The sequence below is a fragment of the Oncorhynchus clarkii genome, chromosome 17 (genome assembly GCF_045791955.1).
Source record: "Oncorhynchus clarkii lewisi isolate Uvic-CL-2024 chromosome 17, UVic_Ocla_1.0, whole genome shotgun sequence".
In the NCBI taxonomy this organism is placed as follows: Eukaryota; Metazoa; Chordata; class Actinopteri; order Salmoniformes; family Salmonidae; genus Oncorhynchus; species Oncorhynchus clarkii.
Genome location: NC_092163.1, coordinates 54,026,820 through 54,046,919, shown reverse-complemented (window position 1 = coordinate 54,046,919; position 20,100 = coordinate 54,026,820). Strand labels below are relative to the sequence as shown.

At 46.7% G+C, this 20,100-nt stretch overlaps 1 protein-coding gene across 4 annotated transcripts in view; it reads left to right on the top strand.

The window, feature by feature from the left end:
- Positions 1–20,100, top strand: part of LOC139371123 (rootletin-like) — a 42,539-nt gene that overhangs the window by 13,684 nt on the left and 8,755 nt on the right. For all 4 annotated transcript variants that reach the window (XM_071111205.1, XM_071111204.1, XM_071111203.1 and 1 more), the window contains 25 exons: positions 41–127; positions 229–441; positions 690–889; positions 1,087–1,269; positions 1,892–2,036; positions 2,203–2,349; positions 2,585–2,815; positions 3,005–3,198; positions 3,291–3,418; positions 6,764–6,933; positions 7,175–7,354; positions 11,696–11,830; positions 11,923–12,066; positions 12,154–12,392; positions 12,533–12,692; positions 12,886–13,053; positions 13,220–13,661; positions 13,752–13,918; positions 14,139–14,259; positions 14,445–14,608; positions 15,519–15,734; positions 15,893–16,117; positions 16,275–16,424; positions 16,655–16,855; positions 19,747–19,878. In XM_071111205.1, the coding sequence (XP_070967306.1) occupies positions 41–127; positions 229–441; positions 690–889; positions 1,087–1,269; positions 1,892–2,036; positions 2,203–2,349; positions 2,585–2,815; positions 3,005–3,198; positions 3,291–3,418; positions 6,764–6,933; positions 7,175–7,354; positions 11,696–11,830; positions 11,923–12,066; positions 12,154–12,392; positions 12,533–12,692; positions 12,886–13,053; positions 13,220–13,661; positions 13,752–13,918; positions 14,139–14,259; positions 14,445–14,608; positions 15,519–15,734; positions 15,893–16,117; positions 16,275–16,424; positions 16,655–16,855; positions 19,747–19,878 (4,542 nt within the window). The remainder of the gene's footprint in view (positions 1–40; positions 128–228; positions 442–689; positions 890–1,086; positions 1,270–1,891; positions 2,037–2,202; positions 2,350–2,584; positions 2,816–3,004; positions 3,199–3,290; positions 3,419–6,763; positions 6,934–7,174; positions 7,355–11,695; positions 11,831–11,922; positions 12,067–12,153; positions 12,393–12,532; positions 12,693–12,885; positions 13,054–13,219; positions 13,662–13,751; positions 13,919–14,138; positions 14,260–14,444; positions 14,609–15,518; positions 15,735–15,892; positions 16,118–16,274; positions 16,425–16,654; positions 16,856–19,746; positions 19,879–20,100) is intronic.

Here is a 20,100-nt window from a genome sequence, read left to right as displayed (position 1 = left end):
CATACCCCTCCCTTCTCACTATGGTTCTATCCTCCTGCAGGAGCAGAGTGGCAACGATGAGACAGACATGCAGGTGATGAGGGCTCATACTGAAACACTACTGGACACACTGAGAGACATTGCCCAGGTACAGCCATCACACACACACACACACACACCACACCACACCACACCACAAACAAACAAAGGGAAACTCTGACCAAAACCTTTATTGAATCCTCTTCCCAGACTGTCCTATCCGATGGGGACTCGTCATCAGAAGCAGACCAGGAGAACACTGGGGCTCCTCTATTGGCTCTTCTCCGTGGCTCCTCCCCTCACCGCTCCTCATCACCATGGGGATCCACCTCTCCCAGACGTTACTCCTCGTTGGCCACCGTCCCAGAGGCCAGCCTGTCAGCTCTGCGGTCTGCTGTCAACAGCAGACATCTCCAGCTGCAGGTACCCCCTCCACACTGTCCCTCTGTTGCAACTGGACACATTAACACATCTACTACTATCTATATGGGTTTACTATATTTATTCTCTGGGATTGGAAATTGAGGTTGCTTTATTCCAATGTTACATTGTCAAACGTTCCTATACAAACTTTTTCTATAAAAGTTATCTTGAGTTTCTTCGTTCCTCTGTATCACTTTCAGTGTTCAGTGTCCCACTCTCTCATCTGCCTCTGTCTCTCTGGTCCACAGGAGGTCCGAGGGCGTCTCTCCTCTTCCCAGTCATCAGTACAATTGCTGCGCAGGCAGCTAGCAGAGGCGGAATCAGCCAAGCGGGAGGCGGAACAGCGCAGTCAGACCCTGCATGGAGAGAGGGATGGAGTTCAGAGAGAGAAGGACACCACACAGAGAGAGAGAGACCGTCTGAAACAAGACAGGGACACACTGGCTAGGTACAACCAGGAGGGCTCAGGCAGACTTCTAACACAACTTGGGTGATGGAAAACCCTTTAGGACCAGGAAGTGTCTGCCCTCAGTGCCCTAGTTAAAGAACACTTACTCTATGTATATTAATGGTTACGTTTCAGTCGATATTTCTAATGTATCCATTGTCCTGTTGTGTTCTGTGTCTTGGTCTCTATCCTGTCAGTGAGAAGGTGGCTGTGGAGAAGGCAGCCCAGGCAGCTCTGATCAAGGCCCAGATTCTGCAGATGGACTGTGAGAAGCTGCAGCAGGCCGTGACGTCGGCCCAGAGAGAGAGGGATCACGAGAGAGAGGAGAAGGTGGACGCGCTGCAGGAGAGAGACCGGGCCAAGGCAGAGACCGACAGAGTGTGAGTGAGAATGTGTGAAAATAAAGGTGGAAGGGAGAGAGTGATGGGGGGAAAAATAAGTAAATGATGAAATTATGAGAAAGGAGGAGACGAGGGAAGTAAATGATGAAATTATGAGAAAGGAGGAGACGAGGGAAGTAAATGATGAAATTATGAGAAAGGAGGAGACGAGGGAAGTAAATGATGAAATTATGAGAAAGGAGGAGACGAGGGAAGTAAATGATGAAATTATGAGAAAGGAGGAGACGAGGGAAGTAAATGATGAAATTATGAGAAAGGAGGAGACGAGGGAAGTAAATTATGAAATTATGAGAAAGGAGGAGACGAGGGAAGTAAATGATGAAATTATGAGAAAGGAGGAGACGAGGGAAGTAAATGATGAAATTATGAGAAAGGAGGAGACGAGGGAAGTAAATGATGAAATTATGAGAAAGGAGGAGACGAGGGAAGTAAATTATGAAATTATGAGAAAGGAGGAGACGAGGGAAGTAAATGATGAAATTATGAGAAAGAAGGAGACAAGGGAAGGAAATGATGAGAATTAGAAGGAGGATATTGCAAGTATACTGTATATAACTGTATTCCTATCCTTGTCCTCTGTCCCTGGTACCTGTCCCCACAGTCAGAAGCAGTGGGAGCAGAGTGAGAGCCGGGCGTCTGTCCAGAGAGGGGAGCTGTCTACAGTGAGAGAGACTCACCACCAGGCAGAGGTGGAGAGGCAGCTGCTGGAAGGAGAGAAGACCCAGCTCACTGAGGCTTTGGCCCGGGTATGACACACACAGATACGGATACGGATGTCACTATAACTATCTGGCTCCTCTTGTGTTTGCTTGTCATATTTTTGGTCCCTTTAACTTCCTCTCTGTTCTATGTTGAAAGGTTACCTATCCTCTGTGTTACATATCCTTGTATGTTTTGTCCCCGGTGCCCCAGGCTGAGAGCAGTAATGCAGAGCTCTCTCTGCTGGTCAACAAGCTTCACTCTGAGGAGGCTGCCCTCCGAGACTCTCTGGCCAAGATGGGCAGCATGAATGAGGGCCTGGCCCAGGACAAGTCTGACCTCAACTCCATCATCAGCCAGGTGGGACCAACACCGTGATCAACATTTGACTGACACTTGTGGTGGATGTCATATAGAACTGATGCAAGAGTGACCATGTCATCTTCATCAAATCAAAGCATTACCCTTGCTAATATGTTTTCTGTAAGCCATGGTATCATGGTATGCGTATTGCCTATCAGGATTGCTTGTAGTTTTAAATGTAAGCCTTGCACACCCGTCCTGTCTCTCATATGTGTCCATGTTTCTCTCTCAGCTTGAAGAGGAGAAGGCCTACCTGCAGGCCCAGAAACATGAAGCGGAGCAGGAGAAGATGACCATCAGAGATGAGCTCGTCCGATTGGAACAGGACAGGCTAGAGTTGGACTCCGCCCGCCTCGCCCTCCACCAGTCCTTGCAGGAGTCTGAGCTGAGCAGGGTGGGGATGGAGGCGGAGCTTCAGAGCCTCAGGGCCGACAGAGTGAAGCTGCAGGACAAAGTCACTCAGGTAAATGATGAGTGTCCTCTCCACTCTGAATGGGAATGTGGCAAGAAAGAGCTTCTGTCACTCTGGACTAATAAGTAATTAACAGTGCATGAAAATCACTGGGTTCTGAAACCTCATTGTTCCAGTGAACATTTGTCTGTAAATGTGTACAGTTTTACTGCATGTACCTGTGTATCGCTCTGCTGACAGCTGTGTGGCGAGGTGAGCTCTCTGGGGGCGGAATTGGGCATGGCCCGCGGTGAGGAACAGAGACAGGGCGTGGCTCTGGAGGAAGTAGGGCGGGGCCGGGCGGAGCTTATCAGGGAGAGGGCGGGGCTGGTGGTCCAGCTGACTGCATCGGAGAGAGAGAACGCCACACTAACAGAGGAGTTGGCCGCATTCAGGTGAGAGATCTGTGTGTCTGACCGACGGTGTGTGTATTTCTGTGTGTGTGTTGACGAATTGGTCCCTAATATTAGTGTCCATGCCCCTGCAGGTCAGAGCGGGAGGCCTTGGAGACCAGCCTGTTTGAGGTGCAGCAGCAGCTGGTTCAGATAGAGTTTCGCAGAGAGCAGCTAGAAGCAGAGAACCAGAGCCTGCGGCTACTCAGGGAGACCACCACCGGTGAGAGATGGAGAGAGACAGAGAGGAGGATGAGAAATAAATGACCATGTGGAGGGAAATGAAATAAATGAGTGAGAAGAGGAGGATAGGTAGGAGAGAGAGAAAGTCTGTGAGAGTAAGAAAGGAAGAGGAGAGGATGGATATGTTAGAATGGAAGAAAATGATTAAGGAACATTGAGGGAGAGAGCCATAGATCAGGAATTAGAAACCTGTGTTTAACCCCTTACACTCGTGGAAATTGGGCTATATGGATATGGCCAAATTGAAATGGTTCTAACAGAACTATAAAAAGCATGACCAGGGTAGCAATTGAAAGAAAAGACTTTGGAGATTATGGGGAAAGAACACAACAGTTCACCTGACACAAGACTGAATCCAGACATTACACTGTTGCTTTTATGTGCATTTTACATTTACTGGACATATCACAGCATTTTTAATAACGAAATCTGAAAATACATTCAGTAACATAATAGGAATATGCATTGACATTTAGGAATAGGTGCAAAATAAGAAAACACGCAATCCCAAAATGTTCCATTATACTGTAAATCCCAATCTGGGTCAGTTGGGCATGATTTGAAAGCTTATTCTATTGCCAACATGGCTAACTAAGTTATAAAATACGATCTTACAGTTTTAGGCTTTCAGAAGGCACTTCAGACCAACAGATTGTAATTTTGGTGCACATAGAAATGGAGTCATGAGTGCTTTCAAGTGCTTGTTCTGTGGCAAATTTTCGACACAATACGACAAACAGGCTTATTCTGTTCAGGACAACCCGGGGTATAGCACATGTTCAGTACAACCCGGGGTATAGCACATGTTCAGGACAACCCGGGGTATAGCACATGTTCAGGACAACCCGGGGTATAGTACATATTCAGGACAACCCGGGGTATAGCACATGTTCAGGACAACCCGGGGATTAGCACATGTTCAGGACAACCCGGGGTATAGCACATGTTCAGGACAACCCGGGGTATAGCACATGTTCAGGACAACCTGGGGTATAGCACATGTTCAGGACAACCCGGGGTATAGCACATGTTCAGGACAACCCGGGGTATAGCACATGTTCAGGACAACCTGGGGTATAGCACATGTTCAGGACAACCCGGGTATAGCACATGTTCAGGACAACCCAGGGTATAGCACATGTTCAGGACAACCCGGGGTATAGCACATGTTCAGGACAACCTGGGGTATAGCACATGCCATAGCGATCATAAACGTTGATACTGTAAAGGACATGAGTTTTCTAATACGGAAATGTGAAGTAAACGTTTGGACTCACGGCTGTGTGGTTTGCTTGTATGACATCAAAGCGGTATTTATTATAATTCTCAACGTCTCTTCTTTCAAAACACATTGACTCCTCTCGATTTACAGCATTTCCCTCGCTCGGACAACAACAAATGTGCAAAAGTAGCTGATTATTCGGAGGGATGGGTTCAAGTCGTGCACGGTGCTCAAGTTTATAAAGGCTGTCAGCCAAAACCCATACAGCTCTGTGAAGTGGAGAACCGGGGCTCTGGTGCCATATATAGCATGTTACAATGACAAAATGTTACAATGCCATTTTCAACCCATATACAGTGCCTTGCGAAAGTATTCGGCCCCCTTGAACTTTGCGACCTTTTGCCACATTTCAGGCTTCAAACATAAAGATATAAACCTGTATTTTTTTGTGAAGAATCAACAACAAGTGGGACACAATCATGAAGTGGAACGACATTTATTGGATATTTCAAACTTTTTTAACAAATCAAAAACTGAAAAATTGGGCGTGCAAAATTATTCAGCCCCCTTAAGTTAATACTTTGTAGCGCCACCTTTTGCTGCGATTACAGCTGTAAGTCGCTTGGGGTATGTCTCTATCAGTTTTGCACATCGAGAGACTGAAATTTTTTCCCATTCCTCCTTGCAAAACAGCTCGAGCTCAGTGAGGTTGGATGGAGAGCATTTGTGAACAGCAGTTTTCAGTTCTTTCCACAGATTCTCGATTGGATTCAGGTCTGGACTTTGACTTGGCCATTCTAACACCTGGATATGTTTATTTTTGAACCATTCCATTGTAGATTTTGCTTTATGTTTTGGATCATTGTCTTGTTGGAAGACAAATCTCCGTCCCAGTCTCAGGCCTTTTGCAGACTCCATCAGGTTTTCTTCCAGAATGGTCCTGTATTTGGCTCCATCCATCTTCCCATCAATTTTAACCATCTTCCCTGTCCCTGCTGAAGAAAAGCAGGCCCAAACCATGATGCTGCCACCACCATGTTTTACAGGGTGGATGGTGTGTTCAGGGTGATGAGCTGTGTTGCTTTTAAGCCAAACATAACGTTTTGCATTGTTGCCAAAAAGTTCAATTTTGGTTTCATCTGACCAGAGCACCTTCTTCCACATGTTTGGTGTGTCTCCCAGGTGGCTTGTGGCAAACTTTAAACTACACTTTTTATGGATATCTTTAAGAAATGGCTTTCTTCTTGCCACTCTTCCATAAAGGCCAGATTTGTGCAATATATGACTGATTGTTGTCCTATGGACAGAGTCTCCCACCTCAGCTGTAGATCTCTGCAGTTCATCCAGAGTGATCATGGGCCTCTTGGCTGCATCTCTGATCAGTCTTCTCCTTGTATGAGCTGAAAGTTTAGAGGGACGGCCAGGTCTTGGTAGATTTGCAGTGGTCTGATACTCCTTCCATTTCAATATTACCGCTTGCACAGTGCTCCTTGGGATGTTTAAAGCTTGGGAAATCTTTTTGTATCCAAATCCGGCTTTAAACGTCTTCACAACAGTATCTCGGACCTGCCTGGTGTGTTCCTTGTTCTTCATGATGCTCTCTGCGATTTTAACGGACCTCTGAGACTATCACAGTGCAGGTGCATTTATACGGAGACTTGATTACACACAGGTGGATTGTATTTATCATCATTAGTCATTTAGGTCAACATTGGATCATTCAGAGATCCTCACTGAACTTCTGGAGAGAGTTTGCTGCACTGAAAGTAAAGGGGCTGAATAATTTTGCACGCCCAATTTTTCAGTTTTTGATTTGTTAAAAAAGTTTGAAATATCCAATAAATGTTGTTCCACTTCATGATTGTGTCCCACAATACAGTTTTATATCTTTATGTTTGAAGCCTGAAATGTGGCAAAAGGTCGCAAAGTTCAAGGGGGCCGAATACTTTCGCAAGGCACTGTATGAACGGGGCTGTGAGTGGAAAGGGTTACAGCCCTTATTTAAAAACTGTTGCTGCGTTTGATGGTGTATCTGTTGTATGACTGAGTCTGTATAAACACAGGTGTGAAACTGGTCATCATGTCTGATATTGTCCTGTGTAGCGGAGCTGAGACGTGTGCGCGCGGATGGGGAGAATGTGCTGGCGCAGAGTGAGAGGGAGAGAGAGGCTTTGAGCCAGGCCCTGACTACCACCCAGCAGGAGTCCCAGCAGGCCCTCCACACCGCCATCACTGACCACCAGGAGGAGGCAGAGAGACTGACCGCTGAAAAGGTGAGGAGGGCTCAGGCTGGATTGTGTCTGTCTGTCTAGGCCTGTTTGGAGAAGTGTTTGTGCTAGCAGTAAGAGTACTATTTGGATGGTTTTACTGTGAAGAAATGTGTTCTTGCTTTTTCTTGCTTTGCCCAAGGTGTCTCACTGTAGGTCTTGATTCTACTCAGTTGTTCATGTTCTTTATTTGGGCTGGTTTAACCCATGCAATGAACATGAACAACTGAGTGTGTTTGTTCTCCAGGAGGCCCTGCGTCGCAGTTTGGAGTTTGAACAGGAGGGGGCACTGCGACAGGTCAGACAGGAGGCAGAAGAGCAGCTCCTCAGAGCCGAGAGAGACCGGGAGGACCTGAAAGATGAAGTGAGGAGTCTGCAGCACGACAGAGACCAGAGTCTGCTACAGGCAGAGACAGAGAAACAACAGGTCAGGCACATCTGAGAGTCCATACAAACACAATGCGGGATCTATTTTCAGCTGGCGCTAAGGTCTGAGGGGCAAGTGTCATCTAAAACCTGTGCACTGGCATTTTCCAGCCCTAACGCCAGGTTTGGCAATTAACCTGTCTTAAATCAGCTCGCTTGCACTGAGGTGGGAGGGATGGCAATATTTGAGGTGTGTCCTTAAAAACAAGCGCAGAAGTAACCATTTTATGCAGCGCTAATGGGAAGTTGTAGCCTATCCAGCCACGACGCACAGTGCCCATGGAAGAGAGACGTGCATTTTGTGCCAGTGAATCTTGTATTTATACGGAACAAAAATATTAACGCAACATGTAAGGTGTTGGTCCATGTTTCATGAGCTGAAATAAAAAATCCCAGAAGTGTTCCATACACACACAAAGCATATTTCTCCCAAATGTGGTGGCTAGAGTTGTTTACATCCCTGTTAGTGAGCATTTCTCCTTTGCCAAGATAATCCATCCACCTGACAGCTGTGGTATATAAAGAAGCTGATTAAACAGCATGATCATTACACTGGACATACCTTGTGCTGGGAACAATAAATGGCCACTCTAAAATGTGCAGTTTTGTCACACAACACAATGCCACAGATGTCTCAAGTTTTGAGGGAGCGTGCAATTGGCATGCTGACGGCAGGAATGTCCACCAGAGCTGTTACCAGATAACATCATTTTTATTTTTATACCATAAGCCGCCTCCAACATCGTTTTAGAGAGTTTGGCAGTGCGTCCATCTGGCCTCACATCCACAGACCACGTGTAACCACGCCAGCCCAGGACCTCCACATCCAGCTTCTTAACCTGTGGGATCATCTGAGACCAGCCACCCGGAAAGCTGATGAAACTGTTGGTTTGCACAATCATTTCTGCACAAAGTGTCAGAAACCATCTCAAAAAGCTCATCTGCGTGCTCGTCATCCTCACCAGGGTCTTGACCCGACTGCAGTTAAGCGTCTTAACCGAGTTCAGTGGGCAAATGTTCACCTTCAATGGCCACTGGCATGCTGGGGAAGTGGGCTCTTCACAGATGAATCCCGGTTTCAACTGTACCAGGCAGATGGCAGACAGCGTGTATGGCATCGTGTGGGTGAGTTGATGATGTCAACGTTGAGAACAGAGTGTCCCATGCTGGCGATGGGGTTATTGTATCGGCCGGCATAAGCTATGGACAACAAACACAATTGCATTTTATCGCTGGCAATTTAAATGCACAGAGATACTGTGAGAAGATCCTGAGTCCCATTGTCGTGCCATTCATCCGCCGCCATCACCTCATGTTTCAGCATGATAATGCACGGCACCATGTCACAAGGATCTGTACACAATTCCTGGAAGCTGAAAATGTCCCAGTTCTTCCATGGCCTGCATACTCACCAGACATGTCACCCATTGAACATGTTTGGGATGCTCTGGATCGACCTGTACGACAGCGTGTTCCAGTTCCCGTCAATATCCAGCACCTTTGCACAGCCATTGAAGAGGGGAGGGACAACATTCCACAGGCCACAATCAACAGCCTGATCAACTGTATGCGAAGGAGTGTCGCGCTGCATGAGGCAAATGGTGGTCACACCAGATACTGACTGGATTTCTGATTCACGTCCCTACCTTTTTTTTAAAGGTATCTGTGACCAACCGATGCATGTATCTATAAATCGTGAAATTCATAGATTAGGGCTTAATTTATTTATTTCAATTGATTGATTGATTTCCTAATATGAACTGTAAAATCTTATAAATTGTTGCATGTTGCGTTTTTAATAGTTTTGTTCAGTGTAGAAACAAAAAATGATTGGTTTCCATCCCGTTTAAATAGATTAAAAACCAAGCATTGCCTACCTTCCCCTTAATCAAGGCTGGTTTAGAGGTATCACATAGGTGCATATTGTTGTCCTAGCCATTAACCAAGTATATAAATAAATAAATTAGGTTTTAAATGGTCTACTGAAATGTTCTGAAATATTGTAGTAAAATATGCAAATGAGGCAATAACTCATTAAATATGCACATATTTGCAAATCCATTTTTCTGGACACTGGATTACGTGTACCCTAAATATTTTGGTTTCATTTTGTTAAGACCCTCTAGGACAGGACTGACTCAGAGCAGATTGTGGATACATATTTTTTTTCTTCATATTTCTAGCTGTAAAATACTAAAGCCATGTTTATAAAATGCATTTTTGGCAAATGTATTATCGAGAGATTATTTATTTTTTACAACATATCAACAATTCCCTCTGTTCAAGTCTCGAGAATATGTCTAAGTATTACCACACACAATTTGGTGAAAGCAGATGCTACTGAAGCTGAGGAAATGTAGTTTGCATGTGGGAAGAGTCTGACTTTCAGGAAATGGCAGTTAAAGGCAAGTACACTGAATTTAGACTACCAAACACCTTTTTAGATCCAATCACCATCTCTTTAAACTAAGTTACTATATATATGTATTCCAATTTGTTACATTCTCTATGAAAATGGCTTTTAACTTAAGTGTAATTCAAAATAGTGAGTTTTGAAATTATGGATGTATGACCATTATAAAGTGGATCAAATTCATGAAACTTTGATGGTAAGATAAATAAAAGAAAATACACATTTTCATCAAGATTTTGATCGTTTTATGTGTTTAAATACTAATATTAGTGAGCCAAAATACCAACAAATCTCAAAATGTATAGGTATTTGCAAAAATGTCATTTCAGCCTGTAGTGCCGGCCTTAAATCATCTATTCGTCAGAGTGTCTTGATTTGAAAATATACAGTACTGCACATCCTTAAACATACACACATATGCCTACCTGCATACTTAATTTTGCTTGTTCAAGTATCCATCCCCATCTTCAAAGAGCGCCTCTCATCCGGTTACCAAAGCAGGGAAGGGGTGATGCGTAAAGACATGTAGGCTTGTCTAAGCTCGTTGATGCCAGACATAGGGCATTAAGCAAACACTGAATGTTTTTTTACTGTTGCTATTAGCCTACACGTTACTGTAGCGTATGCTATTTAATGAACTGTAGTATATCAATACACAATGGACCAGGACGAAAATAATCCGAGCCCCCAGCCTAAGTGAAGTTGGGGGCAACGCAAATACCATCAGTAACCTACAGAACTTGAGACAAGCACATGCAGTATTAAGCTATGGAATGTGTTGATTAAAACCTCTAAAAGTCTAAGCCGTTGGGCAATGCTAAAATATGTAATTGTTTTAAGATGGTCATACCATGGATAATTTAGCTATTTGATTTGGAATTTTAGGACCCTTTAGGTATCAACAATTATATTAAAAAAATGATTTAATAAAATATTGAATTTGGCCTTTACTACTATAGCCCATAGAAACACATTGAATAACACATTCATAAATGGCCCAAAGAGACAGTAAAAACATATCATAATGAACAAGGCTTTGAAGTGTCTGTCCTATATCTAGGAGATTTAAGAAAGCTCAGGAATATCTATATTTTTTGGGACACATATTTAACCCCTTATTTTTGTTGGAACAAACTACCTCCATACATCCATTCATTTGCATGGGCTACCTTTGTGGGGGTTGTAGAGCAAAACGGAGAACACTATCGTGAGTGTCTCATTAGTTTGTATGCCAAATCGTTCTGACGCTTTCATGAGAAGACCGATTTTCGGATGGGTCTGACAAACATCGTTGTCAGACATAGGAGGATGTTGTGGATTGAGAAGTAGCCGATGCAAAAAAAAACAAAATCTCTAGGTTACATCTCTAGATTTTTAAAATGATGTTACTTAGATTGACGCACGGGTGCATCAATCAGACTCTTAGGGATTTTAACCAGAGAATGGCCAAACCCTTATTTTATTTGACCGTTATTTAACTAGGCAAGTCAGTTAAGAACAAATTCTTATTTTCAATGAGGGCCTAGGAACAGTGGGTTAACTGCCTTGTTCAGAGGCAGAACGATAGATTTTTACCTTGTCAGCTCAGGGATTAGATCTTGCAACCTTTCGGTTACTAGTCCAATGTTCTAACCACTAGTCTACCTGCCGCCAAGCCCTTCTCACACCTACAACTTGTGTATTAATCAAAACCTAGCCATTTCGAGCCACCTGCAGCTATTGCACTCTTAATTCCGTCTGTGAAAATAGCAAAAATATTTCTTACACCCCTGGACCTGTAGCACTACTGCCAGTGCTTAGATTTAACATTGCGCTACATTCGTCTGTAATGAAGTGCAGAGCAAATGTGGATAAGAGATGACTACTCTCATGAGGTAGTGATCCATAACCCCACTTCTAGAGGCCCTTTCTATTTTCTCCCTCTCTCAGATGTTGTCCCAGAAGGAGGCAGAGAAGGCGGTGCTGTCTGAGAGAGTGTCCATCCTGCAGGCAGAGCTGGGTACTGCAACCCTGGAGCTGGACAGACTGGCCAGAGAGGCAGCACATTACAAAGAACAGGAGAGGGTAATTATAGACCGTTTTAGAACTCTGTTCCCATTCTGTACTACCGTTAACTTTTTTTAAAGACATTAAAGTTTCCCTGACTTTGTCGGCAGGCCACAGTGGGAGCTCTGACCAGTGAGTTACTGGAGCTTCGCTCTCAGCTGGAGGAGGCTGGCAGTGTTCATGAGCGGGAGCTGCACCGGTTGCAGGAGAACAGCTCTGACCTGCAGACACACACTGATGCTGCCCTCAAAGAGGTAAGAGGCAGTTAGAGTCAGGGATGGAGCCGGTGACCATTTCTGGTTTAACATTTCTTCACCACTCTCCCTAACTTCCTCTTCCAGCTGGAGGAGTGCAGAGCTTCTCTCTCAGCCAGTGAGGAGAGCCGAGACCAGGTGAGGCGGGACATGCTGGAGATGGACAGGCGCCTCAACCAAACCCGTGACACCGGGGAAGGGTACAGAAGGGATGGGGTAGAGCTACGGCGCACCCTCACTGATGTCACCAAGGAGAGAGACACTCTCAGCCTATCAAATACCCAGCTGAGGGAGACTCTGAGAAGTGCAGAGACTGAGAGAATCAGGTAGTACTTCGCTGCATACCTCTGACCCTGACTGTCACCTTTCAAATGTTAATTTACTAGTATCACTCTCTGTTAGGTAGTAAAAATTAAACACAGAAGGCATCAACTGTATACTAAAGGACGAAATATGTGTGTGTCAGTGTGAAGCGTCAGTGTGAGGAGAAGGAGCAGCGGCTGGCTGTTCTGGAGGAGAGCCTGTCATCTGCACAGAGAGAGGTGACGGAGCTCCGCAGCTGTCTGAGAGAGGTGGAGAGGTCACGGCTGGAGGCCCGAAGAGAGCTGCAGGAGCTACGCAGACAGGTCAGTCACACATACCCTCACATCTCTGAAACACTTTGTTTATTCTTTTACACTTATTGGTTTACCTTACCTGCTGTAGAGAACTCAAAATTTCACTAGGGCATTGAGTTCTTGCTATCCACTGGATCTTACCAGGCCTTGGCTTGGCTTAGACATATTCTAGAAATTATCCTCCGTTCGATCACTGCATCAGGTGAAGGTACTGGATGGAGAGAAGGAACAGAAAGGGAGGGAGGTGGCTGAGTTGCAGACGCGTCTCTCCCTGGAGGAGCAGAGAGAGGAGGAGAGAGGGCGGGAGATCTTCTCTCTCAAACAGAAGCTGGCCGAGGCTGACACAGCCAGGACTTCCATCAAGAAAGAGGTGAGGAGGGAGGGAGAGGTGTGGGTGGAGTAGAGTGAGAGGTTAGATTGTATTTATGCTTGTTTAAACATAAAACTTAATCAACTGCTGTCTACACATCTCTCTACTGTACTTCTCTTCCCATCTCTATCTTTCCCCCTCTTCCCTCCCTCCCTCCTCCCTCCAGCTGTCCATCCTCCAGAGGCGTCTGACAGAGTCAGAGTCAGGCTGGCGGGGATGTGAGAGGGAGCTGACGGCCCAGCTTCAGGATGCCCGGGGCTGTGAGAAGAAGCTCCAGGATGAGGCCAGGAACCTGTCCCTGCGGGCCCAGACATCCCAGGACTCCCTCACTCAATCCAGCCTGCAGCTCAGCGAGGCCCAGGGCCGCCTGGCTGCCACCGAGGTAGAGCTGGCCCGGGCCGAGGCCGGACGCAGGGAGCTAGAGTTCCGCCTGGGCAGCTTGCAGTCGGCACTGACCCGTACGCTGGGTATTGGGGCAGGGGGGCGGAGAAGTGCCAGTGGGGGCAGGGGCAGGAGCCCCAGAGGGAGCCCCCCAGCAGCATCCTACAGCAGCATTACACGTCCCCGCAGCCTCTCGCCTCTACGCTGCTCACTTTCACCCCCAAAAGGTGAGGATAAAATGCTCACATATCACAAAACAGTGTGAAAGTGGGACATAAATTGTGAGGAGTTATACTGTATATAATCTTTTCTTCCAGATTTTGGAGGCTCGACCCCTGACAACACGTTGGGCTGCTCAAGGCCTATCTCCCCAGAGCAGGGTGACACCCCCCTCCCCATGCCCCTGCCTGAGCTGGACCCTGAGACGCTGCGCTGCGGCCTCAGAGACTTCCTCCAGGAGCTCCGAGAAGCTCAGAGAGACCGGGTACTACAGCCACACTACATGGGCAGAGCAGTACACATATTTAGATTTTATACACATTCTCCTATTCTAACAGATTGAAGTCCCTTTTCACTCTTCACTTTTAGATGAATTATCTCAACATTGTGCTGTAAACATTTCTGCAGCACTGATATGTGACTGTAGGAAATGCTAAAAGTCTGTCAGCATGTTGTTGAAATGTGTTCCTGGTGTTGGTTTTCAGGACGAGGCTCGCTGCCAGTTGGGGGCGCTACAGAGAGAGTTGGAGGAGGTGACAGGGGAGAGAGACTCCGCCCAGAACCGCCTCTCTCAGCTACACAACACACTGCAGGAGTGCCAGGAGGGTGAGACACACACACGTTGCACGCAAACCATAAGAAGGCCAAGAGAATCATTTACACAGTGAAGTCATTGACAGACATACAAAGACCCGGGGAGAGCACACGTTAGGAACACGTTAGGAACACGTTAGCGTAAAGACCTTATCTGTGAATGCTCCAGTGTTGTGACTGTCTGTGTTTCCGTCCAGGTAAGCGTGGTGTTGACGGGCGTCTGAGCTCCACCCAGGCCATGCTCCAGCAGCAGGAGGAGACGGCAAGGAGGGGAGAGAGGGAGAGGAGAACCCTCACTGACAGAGTCAAGGAGCTGGAGAGAGCCCTGCAGACTGTCGAGACAGAGAAAAAACACACACAGGTAGACATACACACACACAAACACATACTTACTGTAGAATATCTTCCCTGACAAGGATTCTAGTGTCTGCTAACACACAGTGCTGACCACTGACCTGCCAACACTGCCATATGGTGACCCTGCAGGAAGCACTAGGTGGAAGCAGAAAACTGTCATAACAACAGATGCCACAGAATACTGAGTCATTAAACAAAACTCCATGTCATATTTCTGGGCAAAGCAACTGTCCATATGTCCAGTCCTCTAAGTCCAACCCTCACACCACCCTAGAAGACACTCCCCATAGCCGACAACAGAGGGAGCAGGAGGGAGAGGGAGAGAGAAAGGGACTGGCTGAGTGAGAAGGAAATAGAGAGATTGAGAGGGTTAGTGGGATAAAGTGCAATGGAAAAGACGATCCAAGGGAAAGGAGGGTAGGTATTTATGATTATAGAGATTATAGTTAGGAGCCACAGAATCAAATAGTAGATAATTTAATAGACTGTATTCCTGGGAAAAGACTCAAATGATTTATGTTGCTGGAAAGAGAGGGGAGGAAGTTCGGGAGCAGGGGGGGGGGTTCAGCATTATGGGGAGTTGAGAGAAGAAAGAAGGGATGTGGCCATCTGTGGATCAACTGTCTATCTGACCTGGCCTCTCTGAGAGTGTGTTTGTGGAGTGTCTCTGATTTCCCCTTGTGTCTAGTTCTATATCTCTCTACAGAGCTGCCATTCTGCTGCCAGACTGGGTCACCATGACATACTGTAACTGTATGGACTGGCTGGCTGGCTTTGACATGTGACCTTGATGTGACTGCCAGTCTGCCAGTTTCATCTCTTTTAGCTCGCTCCTTCTCTTTCAGTCACTCTCTAACTCTCTGTCTCCCTTTCTCTCACCTCACTCTCCCCTCCCCTCCTCCCCCTCCCTGTAGGACCAGTTGAGTAAGCAGCGTGCGGGCGAGGTGCGTCTGGAGGCTGAGCGGAGGCGTCTGCGGGAGGCCCTGGAGGTTGCCGAGGCCCGGGGGACCAGGGTGGAGCTGGGGAGACGCAGCCTGGAAGGGGAGCTGCAGAGACTCAAACTGAGCCTGGGGGACAGGGAGGCCGAGAACCAGGCCACCCAGGAGCGCCATGATGCACTAGTCAAACAGGTAGCACACTGAATGAAAACTCAATCAATCTACTATAGAGGAACAAGTACACCCTCGATAGAGGCACATCATCCTGAGATTTAACCAGATTTAAACGGAAACACACTAAGACACACTGACTTAAACCACTCACACACTCAGTTGTGCATCTGTCCCAGGTGGCGGAGGGGGAGAGCTGTGTGGCGTCGCTCCAGAGAGAGGTGGACAGGCTGAGCCAGGCTTTGTCTAAAGCCCAGGAGGGAGAGGTCTGTCTCAGAGAGAAGAACCAGAGCCTTTCCCAGAGCCTCCAGGAGGCCACCGTTGCCCACAGCACCACCCAGGGGCGCCTTGTCGCACTGCAGAAGACCCTGGGGCTGGCCGAGCAGGACCGCAGGCATCTACAGGTAGGTGGAGGAGGAATCATTGATATGACAGTGGGCTGAAATTCAAGTGTTTGTTTTTGTCAAGGTTCATCCCTGTAATTTAAATAGGATTAGAGCAAATTGTAATGAGTAGTCTAGATTGAACCCATGAAACTGAATGTAGTGTTGCTGTTTTCAGGAGCGAGTGGATGGAGCGCGGGCGTCCCTGACGGACGGGAAGAGAGGCATGACGGCCCTCACTGAGCGCATCCAGAGCCTACAGACTGAGCTGACTCAGAGCGACCTGAGACGAGGAGAGCTGGAGGCAGAGCTGGCTCACACACAGGAGGTGAGAGGGAGGGAGGGAGGGAGAGAAAGAACGAGAATGAAAGAGACTTTTACTCATACATAATAATTTCCTCAACACTAACCTTATACACACACACAGGAGGAGAGTGGTAAGGACATAGCGGGGGCATGTGAAGAATTTACATTAAAAAACATGTAACGAAAAAGAGCGGGAGACATAGGCCTGTATCTCATCTGAATAGCTGTTCCCTCACCCTGTCTCTCCTTTAGGCCCTGCGTCAGCGGTCTGCCAGTCTGACAGAAGCCCAGCGCAGTGCCCAGTCTGCCCAGACAGAGAGGGTGTCTGCAGAGGAAAGGCTGCGCGGGCTGCAGAGGGCCGTGGCCGTGCTGGAGACAGAGAAGAAGGATGCAGAGAGACAGGCCGTCCGCCTGGAGAAGGACAAAAACGCACTGAGAAATACACTGGACAAGGTGAGACAGGAGTGAGAGAAATATGAACCACACACAGAACATTAGGAATATCAAATTGTATTAGTCACATGCGCCAAATACAACAGGTGTAGTAGACCTTACAGTGAAATGCTTACTTTACAAGCCCCTAAGATGAATATGATGACTGTCGAAAAAAGTTGGGAGTATTGATTTTCAATCAGTTCATTTCAGGAAGTTAATTTTAAATGCAATTCATGAATGAAAAAATCCTCTGAAAATAATGGCCGGTTTTCAATTAACTTCCTCAATTAATTGGATTAAACATGGAAATCAAATAGTATTTTTCACAAGCGCCGAATAGAACCTTACCGTGAAATGCTTACTTACAAGGCCGTAACAACAATGCAGTTCAAGAAATAGAGTTAAGAAAATATTTACTAGATAAACTAAAGTAAAAAATACAATTTGGGCGACTGGGGTCTTTGACCATTTTTTGGGCCTTCCTCTGACACCGCCTAGTATATAGGGCCTGGATGGCAGGATGCTTGGCCCAAGTGATGTACTGGGCCATTCACACTACTCTCTGTAACGCCTTACGGTCTGATGCCGAGCAGTTGCCATACCAGGCAGTGATGCAACCGGTCAGGATGCTGAGGGGGAAATGGTGGTGTTGTGCCCTCTTCACGACTGTCTTGGTGTGTTTGGACCATGATAGTTTGTTGATGATGTAGACACCAAGGAACTTTAAACTCTTGGCCCGTTCCACTACAGCCCAATTGATGCTGTTGTCCACAATCAGCTCCTTTGCCTTGCTCACATTGAGGGAGAGGTTGTTGTCCTGGCACCACACTGCCAGGTTTCTGACCTCCTCCCTATAGGCTATCTCATCGTTGTCGTTGATCAACCCTACCACTGTTGTTTCGTCAGCAAACTTAGTGATGATGTTGGAGTCGTGCTTGGCCACGCAGTTGTGGGTGAACAAGGAGTACAGGAGGGGACTAAGCATGCATCCCTTAGGAGGCCCCATTGTTGAGGATCAGCGTAGCAGATGTGTTTGTGCCTACCCTTACCACCATCAGGAGGTCCAGGATCAGCGTAGCAGATGTGTTTGTGCCTACCCTTACCACCATCAGGAAGTCTAGGATCCAGTTGCAGATGGAGGTGTTTAGTCCCAGAGTCCTTAGCTCAGTGATGAGCTTTGTGGGCACTATGGTGTTGAACGCTGAGCTGTAGTCAATGAACAGCATTCTCACATAGGTGTTCCTTTTGTCCAGGTGGGAAAGGGCAGTGTGGAGTGCAGTTGAGATTGCGTCATCTGTGGATCTGTTTAGGCGGTAGGCGAATTGGAGTGGGTCAAGGGTTTCCAGGATGATGGTGTTGATGTTTTTATTTAATTTTTTTAATCAAACCTTTATTTAACTAGGCAAGTCAGTTAAGAACAAATTCTTATTTACAATGACAGCCTAGGAACAGTGGGTTAACTGCCTTGTTCAGGGGTAGAATGACAGATTTTTTACCTTGTCAGCTCGGGGATTTTATCTTTCGGTTACTGGCCCAACGCTCTAACCACTAGGCTACCTGCTGTCGTGAGCCATGACCAGCCTTTCAAAGCACTTCATGGCTACCAACTTGAGTGCTACGGGGCGGTAGTCATTTTACCTTCACTTTCTTTGGCACATGGACTATGGTGGTCTGCTTGACACGTAGGTATTACAGACTCGTGCAGGGAGAGGTTGAAAATGTCAGTGAAGACACTTGCCAGTTGGTCCGTGCATGCTCTGAGTACAGCTGGTGCTCTCATGCATGCTTCAGTGTTGCTTGCCTCGAAGCAAGCATAAAAGGAATTTAGCTCGTCTGGTAGACTCACGTCACTGGACAGCTCACGGCTGGGTTTCCCTTTGTAGTCCTTAATGCCATTGGATGAATCCTGGAACATATTCCAGTCTGTGCTAGCAAAACAGTCGTGTAGCATCCGCATCATCTCACCACTTCCGTATTGAGCGAGTCACTGGTACTTCCTGCTTTAGTTTTTGCTTGTAAGCAGGAATCAGGAGGATATAATTATGGTCAGATTTGCCAAATGGAGGGTGAGGGAGAGCTTTGTATGTGCCTCTGTGTGGCGTAAAGCGCCGCTTCTGGATGAGAATTTTCTTGTTGAGTGCGGTCCTAGTGCCAGCATCGGTTTGTGATGGTAACTATACCGCTACGAATAATATGGATGAGAACTCTCTCGGTAGTTAGTGTGGTCTACAGTTTATCATGGGGTACTCTACCTCAGGCGAGCAATACCTTGAGACTTCGTGCACCAGCTGTTATTGACAAATAGATACACACCCCCACCCCTTGTCTTACCAGAGTGCAGTTGAGATTGCGTCAAACCCAGCCAGCTCTATATTATCCATGTCGTCGTTCAGCCACGACCCGGTGAAACATAAAATATTACAGTTTTTAATGTCCGGTTGCTAGGATAGTCTTGAACGTAGGTCATCCAGTTTTTTTCCAGTGATTTCACGTTGGCAAATAGGACGGGTGGTAGTGGGTAAACACCCACTCGCCGACGAATTCTCACAAGGCACCACGACCTCTGCCCCCAGTATCTCTGCCTTTTCTTCATGTAAATTACATGGATTTGGGCCTGGTCTCGGGGAAGCAGTATATCCTTTGCGTCGGACTGCGTCTAGTTTGAGGTGAGTAATCTCTTCTGATGTACAGAGGCTATTTTCGGTCATAAGAGATGGTAGCAGCAACATTATGTGCAAAATAAGTTACAAACAATGCGAAAAAACTAACTAAATAGCACAGGTGGTTAGGAGCCCATAAAACGGCAGCCATCCCCGCCGGCGCCATTGGGGATGGCTGCTGTTTTGACCCCAATATCTACTGTTGAATGATATTGAGGTGATTATGACTATGTATGACTGTTTCTCCAGGTGGAGCGTCAGAAGCTAAAGACGGAGGAGGGCAGCATGCGTCTGTCTGCAGAGAAAGGCCGTCTGGATCGCTCCCTCACCACCGCAGAGCAGGAACTGCAGGACGCACAGAGACAGATAGCACTGTTACAGGTAGGCAGAAGACACAGAGACAGATAGCACTGCTACAGGTAGGCAGGAGACACAGAGACAGATAGCACTGCTTACAGGTAGGCAGGAGACACAGAGACAGATAGCACTGTTACAGGTAGGCAGGAGGCACAGAGACAGATAGCACTGTTACAGGTAGGCAGGAGGCACAGAGACAGATAGCACTGTTACAGGTAGGCAGGAGACACAGAGACAGATAGCACT